The sequence below is a fragment of the Phascolarctos cinereus genome, unplaced genomic scaffold (genome assembly GCF_003287225.1).
Source record: "Phascolarctos cinereus isolate Bilbo 61053 unplaced genomic scaffold, phaCin_HiC Scaffold_4;HRSCAF=312, whole genome shotgun sequence".
Lineage (NCBI taxonomy): Eukaryota > Metazoa > Chordata > Mammalia > Diprotodontia > Phascolarctidae > Phascolarctos > Phascolarctos cinereus.
Window position 1 is genome coordinate 4186170 of NW_027555847.1, and position 20990 is coordinate 4207159.

The 20990-nt window shown below is 50.6% G+C and overlaps 1 protein-coding gene across 1 annotated transcript in view; it reads left to right on the forward strand.

The window, feature by feature from the left end:
* Window positions 1-20990, forward strand: part of DLEC1 (DLEC1 cilia and flagella associated protein) — a 77568-nt gene that overhangs the window by 41134 nt on the left and 15444 nt on the right. The window contains exons 24-32 of the mRNA XM_078151671.1: window positions 3183-3336; window positions 4447-4557; window positions 5397-5527; window positions 9282-9470; window positions 10250-10320; window positions 12089-12240; window positions 18092-18207; window positions 18687-18757; window positions 20129-20337. Coding sequence (XP_078007797.1) covers window positions 3183-3336; window positions 4447-4557; window positions 5397-5527; window positions 9282-9470; window positions 10250-10320; window positions 12089-12240; window positions 18092-18207; window positions 18687-18757; window positions 20129-20337 — 1204 coding nt within the window. The remainder of the gene's footprint in view (window positions 1-3182; window positions 3337-4446; window positions 4558-5396; window positions 5528-9281; window positions 9471-10249; window positions 10321-12088; window positions 12241-18091; window positions 18208-18686; window positions 18758-20128; window positions 20338-20990) is intronic.

Consider the following 20990-nt stretch of genomic DNA (forward strand, 5'->3'; position numbering starts at 1 on the left):
CTGCCTTTAAACCTGCCTGACTTTTATTCTTTTTTTAAAAAGACTTTACTGAGTTTTGCTCAGTAACAGCACCCCCCCCCCCGCGTTAGCAATCTGTAGTTCTCCCCGCTCTTACACCAAACTCCTAGAAAAAAGTTATACACGTGTTTAGCCTATACTGACTCAATGAGGGGGGTGGGGAGGGAGGAGAGGAGAGAATTTGGAGCTCAGAGTTTTAGTAACGAATGTTTAAAATTGTTTTACATGTGATTGGGGGTAAGTAAAATATCAAACTAAAGAAAAGAAAAAGAAGAAGGTCATCTACACTGGCTGCCTCCCCTTCCTTAGCTCCCCCTCGCTGCCTCTGGCTTCCATCCCCACCACTCAAGGCACACAGCTCTCTAACTTTCTTCTCTCATTTGGTGGACAACTTCATGGGCTCTCCAGATAATCTCTTTATTAAGTTATTTTTGTACTCTGAACTTAACAAATGCCAACCAGAATTAGCATTTCCATATACAGAGCGGAACAGAAAAGAGAATCGTAATTGATACGTCTCCAGTGCATTCACTTGAGCAGGTGACTCTCAAAGCTGTCCTACTGGTCAGTGTTCTCTTCTGGCCTTCCGTCATTCCTTTCTGTGCACTTCAAATGCTTCTGTGATCCTTCTTTCTTCTCTTTACCTCTCCCTTCCAACTCCTGTCCCCAATCAGAAAAAAAGAAAGAAAAACAGAACTTATGAAACACATATACGTAGTCAGGAAAAATAAGTTCTCCAGCCTTATTTAGAAGTGTGTGTTTCCCTCCACTCTGGAGGCAGTCCCCTCTCTGGAGGGCGCAGCGTGCTTTATCACAGGTCCTCTGGAGTCGTGGTTGGTCACTGAGTACTCTGAAGTCTGCAAAGCTGAGTTTCTTTACAATATTGAAGTCACTATACAAACTATTCTTCCAGTTCTGTGCACTTCACTTTGCATCAGCTGATGAAAGTCTTCTTAGATTTATTGAAATCATCCCTTTCAGCATTTCTTACAGCTGAACAAATTATATGTGAATGTCCAGCCTTTTAATAATTCATATTCAATAATTAGTTATTTTAATATTTAATGTTTAATAATTTAATAATTAATAAACAACTTGTCACTACCCACTTCTTTGCCACTGTAAAAACAGCTGCGAATACTTTTGTGCACAGCAGTCCTTTTCCTTTTTCTTTGCTCTCCTGGGGTATGTAGGCATAGCAGTATGTCGCTGGTAAGGGTGTGCAGAGTGGAGTGAATTTCCAGAATGCCTGAGCCATTCAGTGCTCTACCAAGGGAGCGTTCGTGTGCCTCTTTCCCTGCAGCCCCTCCAACATTTGTTATTTTCCCTTTTTTGTCATCTTTTCTAATCTTATGGGGATGACGTATGACCTCAGAGCTATCTTAAGTTACATTCCTCTAATTATTAGTGATTTGGAGTATGTTTTCACGTGTGACTGTTGATAGCTTAGATTTCTTCCTTTGGAAACTTCCTGTTCATATCCTTTGACCACTTATCAGTTAGGGAATGGTTCTTATTCTTATTGATTTAGACCAATTATACATCTTAGAAATGAGACCTTTCTCAAAGAAACTTGCTTCGGATATTTTCCCCAGTTAACTATTTCCTTTCTAATTTTAGCTGCATTGATTTTATTTGTGCAAAAACTTTGAAATTCTGTTGAATTCAATTGAAATTGCTTTTTTTTTTCTGAAATCCTCTCTATCCCTTTTGGTCATGAAGCATCCACTGGCTAAGATGTAACCATTCATGTCTAAGTCACAGATCCATTTGTAGCTTCTCTTGATGTATGGTGGGAGATGTTGATGTAAACCTGATTTCTGCTGGATGTTTTCTGTTTTTCCCAGAGGCTTTTGCCCAGGAGTGAGTCTTTGCTGCAGTAGTTTATCAAACTTTTTGGGTTTAATCAAACACTCCCCTGCTATTCTGTAGGGTGAGTTACACATCTCTTCCTCTTATTTACTTCAGTGATCTCTTCAGTGTTAAGCCTGACAAATGCTCTTTCTCCCTCCTCGTTCCTCTTGATCTCTCTGTAACTGTTGACTCTGCTGACCACCCCTTGCCTCAGGACCCTGTCTCCTACCTGGGTTTTTAGGGCATTGCTCTGGTCAGGTTCTCTTTCTCCCTGACTGTAGGTGCCCCCCAGGGCTCTGTCCTGAGCCTCTCCTCTCTCCACATGTATGTGATCTCTCTCTCTCTCCTCCTCCTCTCTCTGTCTCTCCCTGTCCCTGTCTCTGCCCACCTTCCTCTCCTCCTTCTCTTCCTCTTTCTGTGTCTCTCTGCCTTTCTCTTCCTTCTCCTCTCCCCTCCCCCATTTCTGTCTTATCTTTTTCCCACCTTCCTTTCCCTCATTTCTCTCCATCCTTCCTGCCTTCTGTCTCTCTGTCTCTGCCTCCTTCTCTTGTCCTCCACATCCTCCCATCAGCTCCCATGAACTCAAAGACCATCTTTATGCCTGTGACTTCCAGATCTGTTAGAGCCCTCGTCAGCCTCCCAAGCATTAGCTGAACATCTCCAGCTGCACTTTGTACATCTTTCTCCACATGTCTCTTAGGCATCTCGATTCAGAATTGTCGTTACTATAGGAGGAGATTCCTTAGGGGGATTGTGGCCCCTTTGGGAGAATGGTCCCAAATGCTTGGGTGTGGTTTGCTTTTGACCAGCACAGCTCCCAAGGAATCATGAACACCAGAGGCACTTCATGCCTTGCTGGCCTTTGGGGGAGCGGCTCGAGGTGCTGCTCTGGTGCCAGCCCCTGGGACTGAGGCCTCCCGGGTGCCCAGGGTGTGCTGAGCTCCCTCGGGCCTCAAAGGACACTCCTAAGAGAATGCTGGAGGAAGGCAGCTGTCTGGTACTGGCAGTGTTGCCAGTGCAGAGAAGCTTGTGGGAGGCAGGTCCCTGGGCTCAGAAGAGGCCTCACGGATGAAGCCTGGAGTTTGACCTGGGCCTGACTGTCCTGGGAAAGTCATCAGAGATATGGGATGGTGTGTCACTGGTGCTGAGTGTTTTCTGAGTAACAAGCTTAGTGGGAGGGAAGGAGGAAGGCATATACATTGAACAGAATTGGGGAAGGATTTTGGGGAGGCCCCAGCCCCGGGCCCTGGAGGCTGACCTAGGGAAGGGTCAGCCAACAATGCCTGACCCCGTGCCCCCTTTGCCTCCAGCTACCTGCCTGTCTATGGTGAAGTGCAGAGGCCTTATGTCTACCTGATGTCCAGCCAGCTTGTGCTCAGCGACATGTACTTTGGCATTCCCACTGAGGCCACCGTCACGCTCTTTAACGGGACACTCCTGCCCACCAAGTTCCTGTGGGGAAAGGTAAGAGACGCCTCTTCCATACAGGCTTGGGGGGAATGCCCTGGATGGCCTGGGCAAGGTGGAGGCAGGAAGAAGAACGGCACCCATGTGTCTAGGGCACTAGGTGGTTTGCAGAGTGATTTACCCACAATCAGAGCTTGTTCTGGTGAGCACAGCACAAAGGCCACAGGATGGTGAGATGCTCAGAGACCGTCAGTGAGCCCAGTCCCTCATTTTATAGATTTTACATTTTACCTCCAAAGCTCATGGGGAGTGCTCACAGTAGGCAGCGAGGCAGGGCCCATGGCCTTTCAGACATCCCAAAGGGGAGTTCTGGTAGACAACCTCAACCCAACGTGTCCAAAATGGACTTTGTTTTCTTTCCCCCCCACCTTTCCTGTTACTGAGAGGGCCCTCCCATCCTCCCCACCCCCCAGGCTGCCAACATAGGGGTCATTCTGGACTCCTCTCTCTCACACCCCAAATCCAATATGGTGCCAGTGCCTGTCAGTTTCACCTCTGCAGCATCTTTGAGCTAATAATAGCTAGTGATTTAATATATATTGCTTTATAAATATGATTTCATTGGGTCCTCACAGTCACCCTAGGCAATAGGTGCTATGATTACCTCCCTCCCATTTATAGATGAGGAAGCTGAGGTAAACAGAGGTGAAGTGACTTGCCCAGGATCACACAGCCAGTTAGTGTCTGAGGCTGGATTTGAACTCAGGTCTTCCTGACCCCCAGTCCTGGGGCTCTATGATAGACCTGGTCTTGTGGGCATCTGAGGCAGTGTCATTCCAGTTCACCCAGATAACTTCTTCTAAGATCCCCACTTCTACTGGGGTGGTTCTGTCTGAGAGCTAGGAATAGAGGTATTCCAGTGCCCAGTAACCCTGCCTTAATGGTTCCCTTTTGGCATAGAAGGAGAAGAAGGTCTCCTGGAGGGAGGTGAGGTCAAGACTGTTGGCATGTGCCCCAGACCCACCAAGCCTCTGGGGCATCATGGCATGGCCTTGTGGGTGCTGTGCCTTCCTTTGGCCAAGGAGGGATTGGCTGAGCCTTTGGAATCTCTGAGGTTAATTTGGACGTTTCTGAATAGCTTAAAAGAGAATTTCCCTGTATTGACAGCTTCTGGGGACTCATTCTGGCCTCTGCCTAGTGGACATCTGCCCCAGAAAAGGCCTCCTGGGCCCCAATGAGGAAAAGCAGGTCTACCTGGAGCTTACAGCCTTCACTATGGTAAGGGCAGCAACAGAACCGTTGTCTCGTGATGTCTCTGGTGGGGAGGGGGCTCTGACCTGGCCGGGGCCTCACTTCTGGGCCTTCGAGGAGGCCCTGGGTGAGGGCCCCAGCAGGCATTCTGGCCTCAGTGTCCACGCTGGAGTGCTGCAGAATGCCCTGCTCGCTCTCTCACTCGTGAGCTCTGGGACCTGCCAACATCACTTACCCCATTTCAGGTCAAGTTTTGTAATTGGGTTAGAATAGGGTTGGTTTTATTTTTTTTCCAAAAATCAAAATACACATTTTGATGCCAGAGGGTGAGAAGTCTCTAAGTCTTCTGTGTCAAAGGATTCTCGTTTCCCCATCATAATAGGGCTTAAAATTTTCTAAACCTGTGGATCCTACAAAGGAAAACTTACTTTCATAGGTTTTATGTTTACATCTGCAAGTATTTTGTGTGTCTGAGAACTGGGAGTGAGGACCCGAAGCTGTTGGCCCTCTCCCCACCCCAGGAGTCTTCCCTCTATCAGTGTCCAGGGCCTCGTGGCTCCCCGTCATTCTAACTCCACCCGTCACTGGCGGCCTGAATGCTCATGCTGAGTAGTTTGGCTCTGACCTGCTCTATCCAGTCAGCAAAAAGAGAGTTCCTCCAGGGATGGTGGCATCTTGAGAAGAAGGCAAAGGGGACGTTGTGAAATTCAAAATACGGACGTCCTTAGAAATGGACTGTCCAAGTAGGTCCAGCAATCATTGACCCAAGAAGCAGGGCAGTTCTCTTTTTCTAGTGACCTCTCACACATTTCCCAAGCTGGTTCTGGGTCTTGGCTTGGTTAACAACAAGGTTGTTTTGCTTTTAGGATGAGCTGACAGACCTTGTCCTCCTGTGTCAAATAGAAGGGATGAAAAAATCTCTTGTTCTGGGCATTTCAGGGAAGCCCAAAGGGCTGGATGTGACCTTCTCAATACCCCGGGCCGATGGCCAAAGCAGGTAAGCCAGGCCTCTGAGGGGATGGCCAGCCCTTGCCTAACCTTGTGGTTTAATAGCTGAAGGAACTTGGGCGAGTCCTGGGTTATTGGGAAGATGGCGGTGCCCTCCATAGAAACTGAGCAATTTGGAAGCAAGGCAGGCTTATGGGGCATACTAATGGGTCCTGTTTTGGGCACTCCGAGCTCGAGCTGCCAGGGGGACATCAGGTGATTCCTAGCAGATAATTCACCATGTGGGACGGGTGTCAGAGAGAGACAAGGATTGAAGAGATAGATTTGGATGTCATCTACATGGAGATGACCATTGAGCCATGGATGCTGATGAGTGTAGAAGAGGGCCCAACACCCACGCTTAGGGTGGAAGGGGAGACTGAGGAAGAGAGGAGGGGAGCCAGAAGGAGCGAGGGAGTCAGTGTCAGAGAGGTCAAGGAGGATGAGGATAGATCAGAAGCCAGACTGGAAGAGATTGGGAAATAAAGGGGTGAGATACAAAGTGGGCTGCGCTCCTTCCTGGGCTGGTGGGAGAACCACCAGCTGGAGGGCGGCTCAGCTGTCGGACAGAGAGGACCCGGGGCCCTCAGCAGCAACGCAGATCTGCGTCTTTTCTTTTTCCAGTATGTTTTTGTTTGTTTCATTATTTGTTTCCCAGTTACATTTCTTTTTTTTTAAGTTTTAATTTCACCTTCAAGTTAATATCACATTTACTGTCATGCTGCACGTTTTGCTTTCTTCCCTTCCTCTGAGGACATCTTTTTTATTTATATTTTTTATATTTTTTTTGGTTACATTTTGAATTCTGAGTTATCTCCCTCCTTCCCAGCCCCACATTAGAGAAGGCCAACATTTGATGCAGAGACATATGGGGAGCCTTACTATACTTCCACGTATCAATTCTTTCTCTGGAGGCGGAGAACATATTCCTTCATCGCTGATTTGAATGTTGATATTACTCAGAATATCTCAATCATTCACAGTTACTCTTCAAACAATATTGCTGTTACAGTGTACAACGTTCTCTTGGTTCTGCTCATTTCACTCTTCATTATTTCGTGCAAGTCTTTCCATGTTTTTCTAAAACCAACCTGCTCATCGTTTCTTACAGCACAGTAGTGTTCCGTCACAATCACATATTGCTTGGTTCAGTCATTCCCCAGTTGACAGGCATCCCCTCAACATCCAGTTCTTTGCCACCACAAAGAGACCTGTTGTAAATAGTTTAGAACATACAGGTTCTTTTCCTTCTCCTTGATCACCTTGGGGAACAGACCTGATGGTGGCATTGCTGGGTCAAAGGGTATGCACAGTTTTATAATTTGGGGGACATAATTCCAGATTGCTCTCCAGAATGGTTGGATCAGTTCCCAATTCCACCAACAGTATATTAGTATCCCAGTTTTTCCACAGACCCTCCAACATTTGTCATTTTCCCCTTCTATCATTTTAGCCAATCTGATAGGTATGAGATGGTACCTCAGAGGTTGTTTTAATTTGCATTTCTCTAATCAATAATGATTAACAGTATTCTTTCATATGACTATATACAGCCTTGGTTTCTTCTTCGAAAAATTATCTGTTTATATCTTTTTACCATTTATCAGTTAGGGAATGGTTCATATTCTTATAAATTTGAGTCAGTTTTCTGTATAGTTGAGATATGAGGCCTTTATCCAAGAAATTGTCTATAAAAGATTTTCCCCAGTTTTCTGCTTTCCTTCTAATCTTGGCTACATTGGTTTTATTTGTACAAAACCTTTTTAATTTAATGTAATCAGAATCGTACCCCACAATGTTCTCTGCTCTTGTTTATTCATAAATTCTTCTTCTATCCATAAGTCAGATAGGGAATGTGTTCTACGCTCTTCTAATTTACTTATGATATCCCCCTTCATGTGTAGGCCATGTATCCATTTTTACCTTATCTTGGTAAATGGTTTAAGATATTGGTCTATACCTAGTCTCTGCCAGACTGCCTTTCAGTTTTCCCAGCAATTTTTTTTTACCAAATAGTAAGTTCTTATCCAAAAAGCTTAGATCTTTACATTTACAAAACACAAGTTCACTATAATCATTTACTACTATGTATTGTATACTTAGTCTGTTCCGCTGATTCTCCTTTCTATTTTTTAACCAGTACCAGATAGTTTGATAATTACTACCTTATAATACAATTTAAGATCTGGCACTACAAGACCTCCTTCCTTTACATTTTTTTTCATTAATTCCTTTGGTATATTTGACCTTTTGTTCTTCTGAATGAATTTTGTTATTATTTTTTCTAAAATAAATATAAAAAATTTTTTTAAATGATTTTGGTTGTTTAATTAGGATTGCACTGAATAAGTAGATTAGTTTAGGTGAAATTGTCATTTTTATCATATTAGCTCTACCTACTCATGAGCAATTACTATTTCTCCAGTTATTTAAATCTAATTTTATTTGTATAAAAAGAGTTTTATAATTATGTTCATATAGTTCCTGGGTTTGTCTTGGGAGTTATGCAGTTATTTTAAATGAAATATCTCTTACTATCTCTTCTTGCAGGGCTTTGTTGGTGACATATAGAAATGCCAGTGATTTATGTGGATTTATTTTATATTCTGCTGCTTAGCTAAATTATTGTTTCGACTAATTTCTTACTTGAATCTCTAGGATTTTCCAAATATATCATCATATTGTCTGCAAAAAGAGATAGCTGTATTAGCTCATTGCCCATTCTGATTCCTTCCATTTCTTTTTCTTCTCTTACTGCTATTACAAGCATCTGTGGGACAATACAGAATAATAGTGTGGATTTCTTTGTGGGCATCTTTGTTTCACTCCTGATCTCATTGGGAAGGCTTCTAGCTTATCCCCCTTACAGATGCTACTTGCTGATGGTTTTAAGTGGATTCTTCTTATCATTTTAAGGAAAAATCCATTCATGCCTCTGCTTTCAAGCGTTTTTGATAGGAATGTTGTGTTTTGTCAAAAGCTTTTTCTTCATCTGTTGAAATAATCACATGATTGTTATTGCTTTTCCTATTGATTCAATCAATTATGTTAATAGTTTTCCTTATATTGAACCAACCCTGCACCCCTGGTATAAACCTCATTTGGCCACAAGGTATAAGCTTGGTGATATATTGGTGTAGTCTCCTAGCCAGTATTTTATTTTATTTAGGATTTTTGCATCAATATCCGTTAGTGAAATTGGTCTGTAATTTTCCTTGTTTTTGCTCTTCGTGGTTTAGGAGTTTGGTAGGACTGCCTCTTTGCCTATTATTCCAAATAATTTATTTAATATTGGAATTAGTTGATCTTTAAATGTTTGGTAGAACTCACTTGTAAATCCATCTGGGCCTGCCAGTTACATTTCAGGTTTTTTAAAAATTCTGAGTTCCAAAACCTCGCTCTCTCCTGCCTCTCCTCCACCTTTTGATATCAGTTATACACGTGAAGACATGCAAAACACATCCGATCCATTTCTGATGTGAAACCATTTGACCGTGCTGAGGCCCCTGGTGTTGAGAGCTCTTTTTCTGGGTCTTCAGTAGCTGTGGCAGCTGAGGGGGTGGGAGCTGCCGTACCTGAAGTGGTCATTGCCAGTTTGTATCGGCACGGAGATTACGCCCCTGCACGATGGCCGGGGGCCTGAGGGGGGCTGCTGCTATTTCTGGGGCTCTTGGGTTCAGGATCCTGCGATGCCTCCACCTCTCCGGGCCGAGGAGATGGGACGGTCCATTGGATGGCCCATGGGATGGTCTTGCTCTTTTCAGTGAGGACCAGGACTTTTCAGTGAGCAGCCCTCAGGATCTGTGCTTGGACTTCGGCTCCAAAGTTCCGTTGAGATGTCTGCTGGAGCGGCAGCTGGTTCTGACCAACAATTCCGCAATAAGAGCATCCTTTTCTCTGGAATTTGATTATTTTGGGGTCACTGAAGAAATCTGGGACAAAAAGCCGAGGCTGTAAGTCTTCCTCTGCTTTTCCGTGTTGAATCATGCCTCCCCAACTTCCCTAGTGTTCACAGGGGCCGTGGCGCTCCTCGACACTCATTGGGTTGAATCCAAAGTTGTGTGAGTCTTGAGAAGGAAGAGGAAGCATTTTGTTCCAGGATGTTTTCTTGGGCTTTGTAGCAATCCCTGGTGACAGTTTGATGGCCTTCAGGTGGAGCAGGCTGGATGCACCCCCTTAGCCTCTAAAATGGCTCTTGATCACAAGCTGTCCTTGGGCTGAGAAGGCCCTGGGTGGTGGGGAGGAGATCTGCAGAGTGGCCCCACGTGCTGGCAGGGGAGCCATACAGGTGGTCAGGTCCCTCATTCCATGCACTTGTGGGACAAGGGTGAAACGTGTGGTGGTCTGTGGGCCCGGGGATCAGGGACCGGGAGCCTGGTGCAGAGCCCGGTTAATTAATGTTTAGAAACCCATGCAAAGGGCCTCAGTGGAATGGGCTTGGAAAGCAGGCCAAGGAAACTGGCCTGTCCAAGGCCGTCTGAGCCAAGCACCACAGCCCGACCACAAAGAGGGGCCCAGAGAGGGAGAAGGGCTCTCACCCCATTCTGGGAGCTTCTTTAGGCAGAGACCCCCGGGAGGGAGGTGGGAGCTCCGGTCCCTAGGAGCATGGACGTATAAGGGAAGGGAGGGCCAGCCCTCCCAATCGTCCTGGGCCGTCCTCCTCTGGGCACGGGATGGGACAATGGATGCTCTCAGCTGGCTTGACCACCCTTCCTTTCCGCTCCTTTTTAAGCCCTGACGTACCACCTGCCATGAGACATTCAGTGAGGATTGCAAAGCACTTGGCCAGGAGGGACCTTCTAGGTATGAGTGATAGTCCTGACGGACAGCAACCTGTCTCTGGGGAGGGCCACCCCCGCCGAAGGGCACACTGGGGAGGGGAGCAGCCAGGGCAGTAAGCCAGCTGCCCCAGGCCGTGTTCTGAGCCCCTAGTTCACGTCAGGGCCATTTGTCTCTTGTCTAAGAGAGCACAGGCGGGCCGTAGAGCTTTGCTCCTTCCGATTCCCTGCGACATCAGGAATCCAGCATCTTTCTGGCCTCCTGGTGGAGTTGGGGGGAAGGGTGGGCCTGCGCCCGAGGGAAGAGTTGTGCTGACACCTGCTCCTTCAGAAGGGCCATGAACAAGCCCCGGCTGGCAGGGGAACCTAGGGGCAGCTCCCAAGTGCCCCGGGTCCAGAAAGGGGAGGCTGGGGGAGGGATAATTTTTAAAAAAGAGAGGCTGACTTCCCAGCATCACTCAGGCAGCTGCCTTCACTTCTCACAGCCTTAGTTTCCTCACCTATAAAACGGTGCTGATGGTATTTACGCTCCCTCCCTCACAAGACTCTTGTGTGGAAGGAAAGCACTTTGCAAACCTCAAGGCACTTGGGAGTTTTATTTCTGTTAATACAAAAATAATAACATTTATGTAGTGCTTTAAAGTAGGCCAAATATCTCGTTCGATCGTTATCTCCGTATTACAGACAAGGAAATTGAGGCAGACCTGCCCGGGGTCATGCAGCCAGTAAGTGCCTGAGGCTGGATTTGAACTCAGGTCTTCCTGACCCCAGCCCCAGAGCTCTCTCCCCAGCACTACCAGCTGCCTGCTAAGAATTATTTTCATTCTGTTTTCTTCAGTTCTGTTCTGAAGAATTCCATTGTAAGAGATGAAGCAACAAAAGACAATCACAGAGATTTTTTTTTTTAAATTTCCATTCCAATGATGTCTGATTAGGCTGCGAGGGGCAGCTGAGTGATGCAGTAGACAAAGCCCTGGGTCTGGAGTCAGGAAGACCTGAGTTCAAATGTGGCCTCAGATACTGTCTAACTGTGTGACCCTGGGCAAGTCACTTAACCCTGTTTGCCTCCAGTAACAGCACCTACCTTGCAAGGTTGTCACGAGGATCAAGGGAGACGATATGAGTAAAGCTTCTAGCACAGCGTCTGGCACCGAGTATGCGCTTAATAAATGCCTGTTTCCTTGCTCCCTTGAGCGGGAATATGGTGCCTTCTGCTAATAGTATCGTTTTTCTGTGGCGAGTCGGCTCTGCGCCCATCCCTAGTCAGGAATCAGCGTGCCGGTGAAGCCAGCGCTGCCTGAGTTCTGACCAGCCAGGGCCAGTGAGCCTGCACAGGAAACAGGTGCAGGACAGACGGCTTCTCACGCGCCCAGCGCAGTTCCCACTGACCACACAGCAGCAGGGCAGTGAGCCCTGAGCGTCGGCTTCAGTGACCTTCTCTAGAATCTGGCTCCTTTAGCAGGATGGGCACGAGGGAATTAGACAGAGGGCAGCAGACTAAGTCAAAGACGATCCGATTGCGAGTCAGGATGCTCCCAAATCCCGGCTGCAGTCTGACTCGAGGGCTAAGGTGGCTTCTGCCACAAGAAAATATGGCGGTTGTCTGCAGGGCCCTAGAGTCCGGCCTGAACGAGGCCTGTGGAAATGCTGGTGGCTGGGACAGCAATGACATCCCCTAAGGAAGGGCCCTTCATCTGTAAAGGGTGGAGCTTGACCTGGGCAGCTGCTGTGGATCTGAGGTCCCTCTTGGGAACACAAGGCTGAATCTTCCCTTCTCACTGGTCTGTTCCCAGACTCCATAGAAACTCTCTTATCGAAAGGCAAAGGAGCCGCTTTCTTTCCTCACGTTTCCCAAGGGACATTGGATGCCTTCCAGAAGCTGACCATTGACATCACAGCGTGTAGCAACATGTGGGGAGATTACCATGATCAGCTCATCTGCAAGGTAGGGGCCTGGCCTGGCCCATGTGGGCGTGAGCAGGGCAAGACAGAGCCAGTGAGGAGCCCAGGGGGGATGGGAGGAAAGGTGCTGTCACAGAAGGGCCAGGGACATGGCCAGGTGAGGAACCCAGGGAGGAAAAGCACTGTCATAGACGGGCCAGAGACGTGGCCAGGTAAGGAGCCCAGGGGGGATGAGAGGAAAGGTGCTGTCAGAGATGGGCAAGGGATGTGGCCAGGTGAGAAACCGAGGGAGGAAAGGCACTGTCACAGACAGGCCAGGGACATGGCCAGGTGAGGAGCTGAGGGAGGAAAGGTGCTGTCACAGATAAGCCAGGGACGTGGCCAGGTGAGGAGCCGAGGGAGGAAAGGCTCTGTCACAGACAGGCCAAGGACATGGCCAGGTGAGGAGCCCAGGGGGGATGGGAGGAAAGGCGCTGTCAGAGATGGGCCAGGCTGTCAGTGCTCCCAAATGATAACATCCAGGGTGAAGTTCCCTGCCCTCTTCATCCAAATTCTGCAAGTTCCTGACCCGACTTTGGGTCCAAGCAAGAGTTCATCAGTCAGCTTGTCCCTGGTGGGAAGTTTGAGCAGACGCTGCTGAACTCAGCCCACTTCAGTGATAGAATGGGCAACCTCCTCTTAGGTCATTCCGCGGCAGGCTTCAGCCTGAGCTGGAGGCTCTGCTCCCAGGCTCAGTGCCAGACTGGCTGCTGTTTGCTTCTGAGTCATTCTTGCTGGGACCCCTCCCCATTCCTCTCCATCTCTCACTCTTGGGCACTGGCCCTTCCTCAGTCCACCTGGGCACGTGACCCAGAGCTGGGTAGTGCACTGCCGCGTGGTACCAGGTGCCACACCAACGCTCCAGGGCAGTGATCTCTTTCTACCCCCTCTCTTCCTGTCTTGGAGTCTTTGTGTGCCTGGAAGCTGGCGTGCTCCTGGCTGGACCTGATCCCCCGATCTCTTTATCTGTCCCTCTGTGCTGTCTTGGGCTGGAAAAATGATTCCCTGTGATTTTTTCCTTGGATTTCCTGATCAGGTTCCAGGCTGGTGTGCATGCAGTAGATACTGTTGGGCCTGATGTCAGAAAGCCTCATCATGTTGAGTTCGAATCCGGCCTCAGACACTCACTGGCTGTGTGACCTGGGCAAGTCACTTAACCCTGTTTGGCTCAGTTTCCTCATCTGTAAAATGAGCTGGAGAAAGATATAGTAAACCAATCCAGCACTTTGCTAAGAATACCTCGGTATCGTAGATGGCTGAAAAACGACTGACCAGCAGCACACCACTTCCTCCTGTTAGCTTCCCCATCTTTCACTTGACCTCTTCTGATTACCTTTATAAAGAAGCAATCCCAGAGAAGTAGGTGTGATGAAATCACCAGCTCTCACTGTATGCCCTGACTTGGTCTGGCCGAGGCTCTTGTCGGGTTCTTCCGATAATTCCCCTCCCTCCTCATCTTCTGAAAGGGATGCTGGAGCAGGGGGCTGGGGGCGGGGAGGGACTGAAACAACCTTCCTGGGGGATCCCTTTGCTTGTGGTCATTTGAGCGTTCCAAGATGAGATGACTGAGAATCCCATAAGGCAAGGTAGCCCCGGCTGCACTCTCCCCCGTGACTCGGAGACCCTCACTCCTTGCCGGGTCTGCAGCATCATTTTGTGTCCGCAGGTATTCAGACGTCTGTCCCGAGTCTCCATCCAGTCCCTAAAATAGTCAGAGCGGCCATTTTTGGTAGCAAAGAGCTAGACACAAACTCGTTGTCCATCCACTGGGGAATGGTTCAATTACTGTTCTGTAGTGAGTGCAGAGACTCGGGGGCACTGAGGCCGAGGCCATAAGCAGAGCCCAGAATGGAGAGGACCACAGAAACGAAGCGGGAAGGCCAGGCTCCTCCTCGGGGCAAGTGGCCATTTGGTAAGAGGCACCTGCTGGGCGGGCCCTGAGTGCGAGCAGGGACGCCTGCAAGGAGCTCACAGCCCAGCAGAAGGGATGGCACACAAACACCAGGCACAAATCAGCACGTTGGGGATGAAGTAGAGTCTCGGGCACTGAGCCAAGGAGGACCTGAGCTAAGAACGACTCTTCTAGAAGGTGGGGCTTTGCCTACACCTTGAAGGAAACCAGGGGAGCCAGGGGGCAGAAAGAGGAGCGAGAGTGTTGTTGGCAGGGGGGCAGCCAGAGAAGGTCCCCAGCACGTCTCTGGGTCACAGACCAGAATGGGAAAGAAGAGTGCAGAGAGAGGAAGGGCCCGGGTTGTGTCCAATTCTGGAGCTTGGAGGGAGCAGCTGGAAGGGGAGGAGGGACTGGTTCACACTGACAGGTCATACCCGTGTACGGGAGGGTCTGGAGCGGGAAGAGGCTCAGGGCAGTCAGAGCAGCCAGCAGGCAAGAGTCTGGGTGGGACGTGACGGGGCCCTGCCCTAAGGAGGTGGCTGTCAGAGGAGACGCAGAGGCGTGCTGGGAAAGAGATGCTGTGAAGGCAGAAATGACTGGATTTGGTGAAAGATTGGTTAGGAGGTGGGGGGAGCAGGGAGGGGGAGTGAGGAGCCAGGGATGACTCCTAGCTTGTGAGCCTGACAGGGCTGGGAGGATGCTAAGGCTCTGGACAGTAAAGGGAAACTGGGGGATGAGGGAGGGTTCCAGGGAAAAGACAGCGAGGTCTGTTTTGGACACAGTGAGTGTAAGACGTCTACTGGACATCCACTTCAAGATGTCTGTGAGGTGGTTGGAGATGTGAGACTGGAGGTCAGGAAAGAGTTAAGGGCTAGACACGTAGATCTGAAAGTCATCTGCATGGAGAAAAATAAGTCCAGGGGAGCTGGTGAGATCCCTGGAGAGGTAGAAGAGGAGACCCTAGGACAGAGCCCCAAGGGACACCCACGGTGACAGGGCACAATTGGAGGAGGATCCAGCAAAAGAGACAGAGGAGGAGGGGTCAGAGAGGGAGGAGAACCAGGAAAGAGACCCAGAGACAGACACAGAAGGACAGAGAGGAGGAGAGAGAAAGGGGGGAGAGAGAGAGAGAAGGAAAGAGGAGAAGGAAGAGAGAGACAGAACGACAGAAAGGAGGAGAGAGAGAGAGGAGGAGGAGGAGAGAGAACGACAGAGAGGAGGAGAGAGAGAAAGGGGGGAGATAGAGAAGGAAAGAGGAGGAGAAGGAAGAGAGACAGAACGACAGAGAGGAGGAGAGAGAGAGAAAGGGGGCAGAGAGAGAGAGGAGGAAAGAGGAGGAGGAGGAGAGAGAGAAAGGGGGGAGATAGAGAAGGAAAGAGGAGAGGAAGAGAGAGATAGAACGACAGAGAGGAGGAGGAGAGAGAGAAAGGGGCAGAGAGAGGAGGAGAAGGAAGAGAGACAGAACGACAGAGGAGGAGAGAGAGAGGGGGGAGAGAGAGAGGAGGAAAGGAGGAGGGAGAGAGACAACGACAGAGAGGAGGAAAGAGAGAGGAGAGAGGAGGAGGAGGAGAGAGAACGACAGAGGAGGAGAGAGAGAAAGGGGGAGAGAGAGAGGAGGAAAGGAGGAGGAGACAGAACAACAGAGAGGAGGAGAGAGAGAGAAAGGGGGAAGATAGAGAAAGAAAGAGGAGGAGAAGGAAGAGAGACAGAAGGACAGAGAGGAGGAGAAGGAAGAAAGACACAGAACGACAGAGAGGAGAATGAGAAGGGGGGAGAGAGAGGAGGAAAGAGGAGAGAAGGAGAGAGAGAAAGGAGGAAAGAGGAGAAGGAAGAGAGAGAAGGAAAGAGGAGAAGGAGAGAGAAGAGAAGAGAAGAAAGAGGAGGGAAGAGAAGAAGAGAGGAGAGAGAGAGAGAGGAGGAGGAGAGAGAGAAGGGGGGAGAGAGAGGAGGAAAGAGGAGGAGAAGGAAGAGAGACAGAACGACAGAGAGGAGAGAGAGAGAGAAAGGGGGAGAGAGAGAGAGGAGGAAAGAGGAGAAGGAGGAGAGAGAGGAGAGAGACAGAACGACAGAGAGGAGGAGAGAGAAAGGGGGAGATAGAGAAGGAAAGAGGAGGAGAAGGAAGAGAGAACGACAGGAGGAGAGAGAGAGAAAGGGGGGAGAGAGAGAAGGAAGAGAGACAGAACGACAGAAAGGAGGAGAGAGAGAAAGGGGGAGAGAGACAGAACAACAGAGAGGAGGAGAGAAAGAGAAAGGGGGGAGATAGAGAAGGAAAGAGGAGGAGAAGGAAGAGAGACAGAACGACAGAAAGGAGGAGAGAGAGAGAAAGGGGGGAGAGAGAGGAGGAAAGGAGGAGAGAGACAGAACAACAGAGGAGGAGAGAGAGAGAAAGGGGGCAGAGAGGAGGAAAGGAGGAGGAGAGAGACAGAACGACAGAGAGGAGGAGAAAGAGAAGGGGGGAGAGAAAGAGGAGGAGGAGGAGAGAGAGGAGGAAAGAGGAGGAGGAGGAGAGAGACAGAACGACAGAGAGGAGGAGAGAGAGAGAGAGAGAGAGAGAGAGAGAGAGAGAGAGAGAGAGGAGAGGAGAGGAGAGGGAGAGAGGAGGAAATAGGAGGAGGAGAGACACACACACAGAGGAGGGGAGAGAGAGGAGAGGAGAGAGGAGGAAAGAGGAGGAGGAGGAGAGAGACAGACAAATACACACACACACACACACACACACACACACACACACACACACAGAAGTCGTGAAAACCTAGAGAGAAGGGAAGGTGAGAACACGGACCCCCCTCCCGTCTTTGCAGACGTGCAGTCATGTCACACCCAGACTCTTGCCTGCTGGCTGCTCTGACTGCCCTGAGCCTCTTCCCGCTCCAGACCCTCTTGCACACCTACCAAAGTGATCTTCCTGACCTGTAGGTGTGGCCCCGTCCCTCCTCCCCTTCAGACACTGCCGGGCCCTTCCTCCCCCTGCACTTTTCTTTCCCATTCCGGTCTGTGACCCAGAGACACTCTGGGAACTTTCCCTGGGTGTGAAACATCTCTTACTCTGTCCAGCTCATTGGGTGTGTTGGTGAGCTTTGAAAGACTTTTTTCCACTCTCTTTTAATTCTTTGTCACCAGGGAAGGCCCTCTTTGAGTAGAAGAGAAGGGAGGGACCTCTTCAGAAGTGAAGGGGATGTCAAACTAAAGAGGAGTAATAAAAAGACAAAAAGGCGGATGTGCCGGTCTTCTCTCCTCAGAGGGTCAGGTGGCACGCTATTGAAGGTAGCGCCCTATCCCTTCATGGCCCCTGGAAAGGAGGGACATCTCCTTGACCCTCAGCAGAGGGTGGTGCGTTCACGATGCCTGTCGTGATACTGACGCCCAGACGTCACTCTACTGCTGGGCTGGATTGCTGACTGCCCCGTGTGCCGGACAGCCCCTGTTAGTGCAGAGGGATAATCATGATGAGAACTAGTCTACCTGCAGCCTTTTAATGTTTGTAGAGTACTTTGCAGGGATGGTCTTATTTGAAGGCTAGAGTTACAGAGGGAAAAGTGAAGCCCAAAGAGACAGCTGTCGATGGCTCAGGGCCACACAGGTAGTGAGTGTCCCAGGCAGGATTTGAACTCGCATCACCCTGATTCTAGCTGCTGCCCAGCTGCCAAAGGGCTACGGAGCTGGGTTCCCGAGGGTGGCAATCCCCAAGGGCTTGGGAGTCCAGACCAGTGGGCTCCTGGGGTATGTGGGGCCGGGCAGAGAGGGAGGGAGGGATTGTAAATGGGGATGCCCAGGTCCAGAGGAAGAGGGAGATTAATTGGTGGTGCCAAGATTTGGGACAGGGTCTAACACTCCAAGTCTGTCACCCGTACCACTGTCTGTCCACCAGCCAAAGAATTAGGTCTAGGAGAGGTGAGGGGAGACCCCTGAAAGAAGGGGAGCCTGGTGGGAGCCCTGTTGTAGCAGCTATGGCCTGTGTCCCCAGGTGGAAAATCTGCCCCCAACCATCATCGAGGTCCACATGGGCGTGGCGGGCTGCCCCATCACGCTGTTTAGGACCAGCCACCTGGCTGATGAGCCTTCCCAGGACCGCGTTATCAGGTACTGTGCAGGGGCCCCCTTCCTGTGGGGGGCCACCTAGGCCAGGGCTCAGAATAGGCGGCTGCGTCCCTGCGGACCGGGCGCACGCCTGTCCCTGCTGAGATCTTCACCTTCCTGCTGACTGTCGGCGGGATCCCGGCCAGTAGTCCAGCGCTCTGGCTCTGCCCTGGTCCTGCCGCGCCTTCCTTCCTTCCTCCCTCCCGGGGCAGGGGGAGGGGGTTTGGCTCCGCCTTTTCTTCTTCCTTCTAAGGGGCTTCTTTAGTTTCTAGTTGGTTTTCTCCCTTTGGGCATAAGAGATCAGCGCTGGAGGAGAGCCAGAGCGAGCAGCAGTAGTTTTCCGTCTAGAGCCCAGACCTGGCACTGGTGGGACCCCTGGAGATTCCTGGGAGTCCCTGGCTCCCGCTGCCCAAACCCCTGCCAGGCCTGGCCCCTTCTCTTTGGGCAGCTGCTGAGCCAGGGGCCGTCTCCTCCCTTCCCAGGTTTGGCACTCAGATCTCTGGAGGAGACACCGTCTCCCGCACTCTCCGCCTGAATAACTCTAGTCCTTATGGTAAGACTTTCAGTCAGTCAGTCAATAAACATTTACTGAGAATCTACTAGGTGTGTAGGGCACTGAGCTAGCCACCATGGAGGAGACCAAGATGTCTAAAACATGGTCTCTGCTCTTGAGGAAACCCTGGTAGACCAGTTGAAGAGAAAAGACATAGACGGTGATCAAATAAAGCAAGGTGTTGGGCTTGGGGTGGAGGGGCATGCGGGCAGAGGGGGGAGGGGCAGTGCACAGGCAGCCCACAAGGTTTGTGTCAGTTGGGGTGCGTGTATGTGGGCACATGTAAGCATGTGTGTGCGTGTGCGTATGCGCAGGCGTGCCTGGTGGTTGCCAAAGAGAGCCTGCTTCACTGATGGGCAGCGTCCCCCAGCCTGGGAAGGAGGAGTGACCCTCAGACCCTTTAGAGCTGGAAGGCCCAGATCACCTTGTCTAGCCCCCCTTATTGTACATTCAGGGAATAGAAGCTTGAATGGCCTGTCCAGGATCTGTCCCACTCACAGTCCCCGGAGACCCCCGTGGTCTGCTTTCTCAGCATATGCCTTAACTGGTGTCTAGGATGCTGAGGCCAGAAGTGCCAGTTGCCCCTTAGAGACCTTTTCTGCAGGGTCCTCCATAGCAGGGCTTTTCCTTCCTCTGTGGCTGTCTCTGCCTGTCTTTGGCAGACATCCCTCTGTGTCTGTGTCTCTCCTGAGCCCCTTTGGACCTACTACTCTGGCAAAGGAATCACCGGCCTGTGTGGTGCCTGGAAGGCCTTTGCTTTGGCTCTTTGCTGTGTAGATGCTAGCCCAGGGATGCTAACCACATTGCATCTCTCCAGGTCTCTGCCTGCAGTCAGAGTCCTTCTTGGCCAATGTCAGGAGCCCTGGGCCAGGAGGCAGCAGGTTTATGGCCTGGGAACCACCAGGAGACTGGGAAGTGGGTGGGATCTGGAGCCCAGATGACAAGGGGCCCCCCTTTTTCAGGACCAGCTCTATCGGCCTTGTCACTCCTAGGAGCACAGGGTGGGAGCAAGCCTGAGGGAATAAGCCTGGCTTAGGGCGAGTCACTCCCGGAATGAGGCTTCAATTTCTCCCTCCCTACCATCTCCCCAGGGAGTTTGGGGACAAGATTGATCCTGGGGAAAGCTCCATATGTTGCCTCGGGTGATAGTGGCTCCCACACATCTACACTGGGCTCTGTTAAAGAGGAAGGGATGCAGGCAGGTCCCCCACACTAGTCCCCAGTGCCAGAAGGCCTCCTCAGCTCTGGGCCTCCTCCCCCATTACTCAGCGTCTGTCAGTCCCTGCTTGAGCCTCCTGGTGTTCTCTTGGGCTCCCTGGCGCCCCGTGGTCCTGCCACCCACTCCTCTTCCCTTCCTCTCACCCTCTGCAGACGTCAGGATAGACTGGGAGACCTATAACCCAGAAGAGAATGAGGACAAACTCCTGGACTTCTTGGTGGTGTATGGGACGCCCTTCCCCCTGAGGGATGCTGCTGGAGTGGAGATAGAGTCCAAGGAAGAGCCCATGAGTGACTCCTCCTTGGTGGCCAGCTCCGGCCAGTCCTCTACCTCCCAGGGCAGCACGAATCCATCAGAAGCTGTGAGTGTGTCTCTTCCCCCGGTGGGGGCGGGGAGGCGGGGGCGGGGATACACCAGTCAAGATCAGGGGCATGCCTGCTTGGCAATCCCAAAGCTCTGGCTGTGTGCTGAGCCACTGGGGACAAAGTAGAAGCAAAACATGTCTCCCTGTAGCCCAAAGTGAGGATAAAGGAATGCCCAGGGAGTCAGGAGGGGCACATGGGCTGAGCCAGCAAGGGGTCGGAGGTGAGGCCAGTCAAGAAGCAGAGTCCGTGGACCCACTGGGCTCAGAAAACTGGTCTGGAGCCTGACTGTCCGGCAGAGTATCCTTGAGGCAGTGGGGGCCATGGGCAGGAGCTAGGATGGTCAGAGCTCTGCAGATGAAGAGACCTTTGGCAGCCAGGGGGAGGAGGGGAAGGCTGAGTCAGGAAGGCCAGGATCATCCAGGCAAGGAGTGAGGAGGATCTGAACTGGGGGGAGGCAGCAGTGTGAGGAGTAGAGAGGAGAGGTTATTGGGACATCGAGAGGGACCCCCGAGCTGGGATTGAGGAAAGGAAGGGATTGGCAGAGGTGGAGATGAGAAGGGAGAGGTTTCCAAGCCCAGGCCAAGGCAGGTGAAGGGAGAAGCAAGTTAGCCAGTTCAGCTGAAGTGGCTCTCTTTGTGAGGGGAATTCT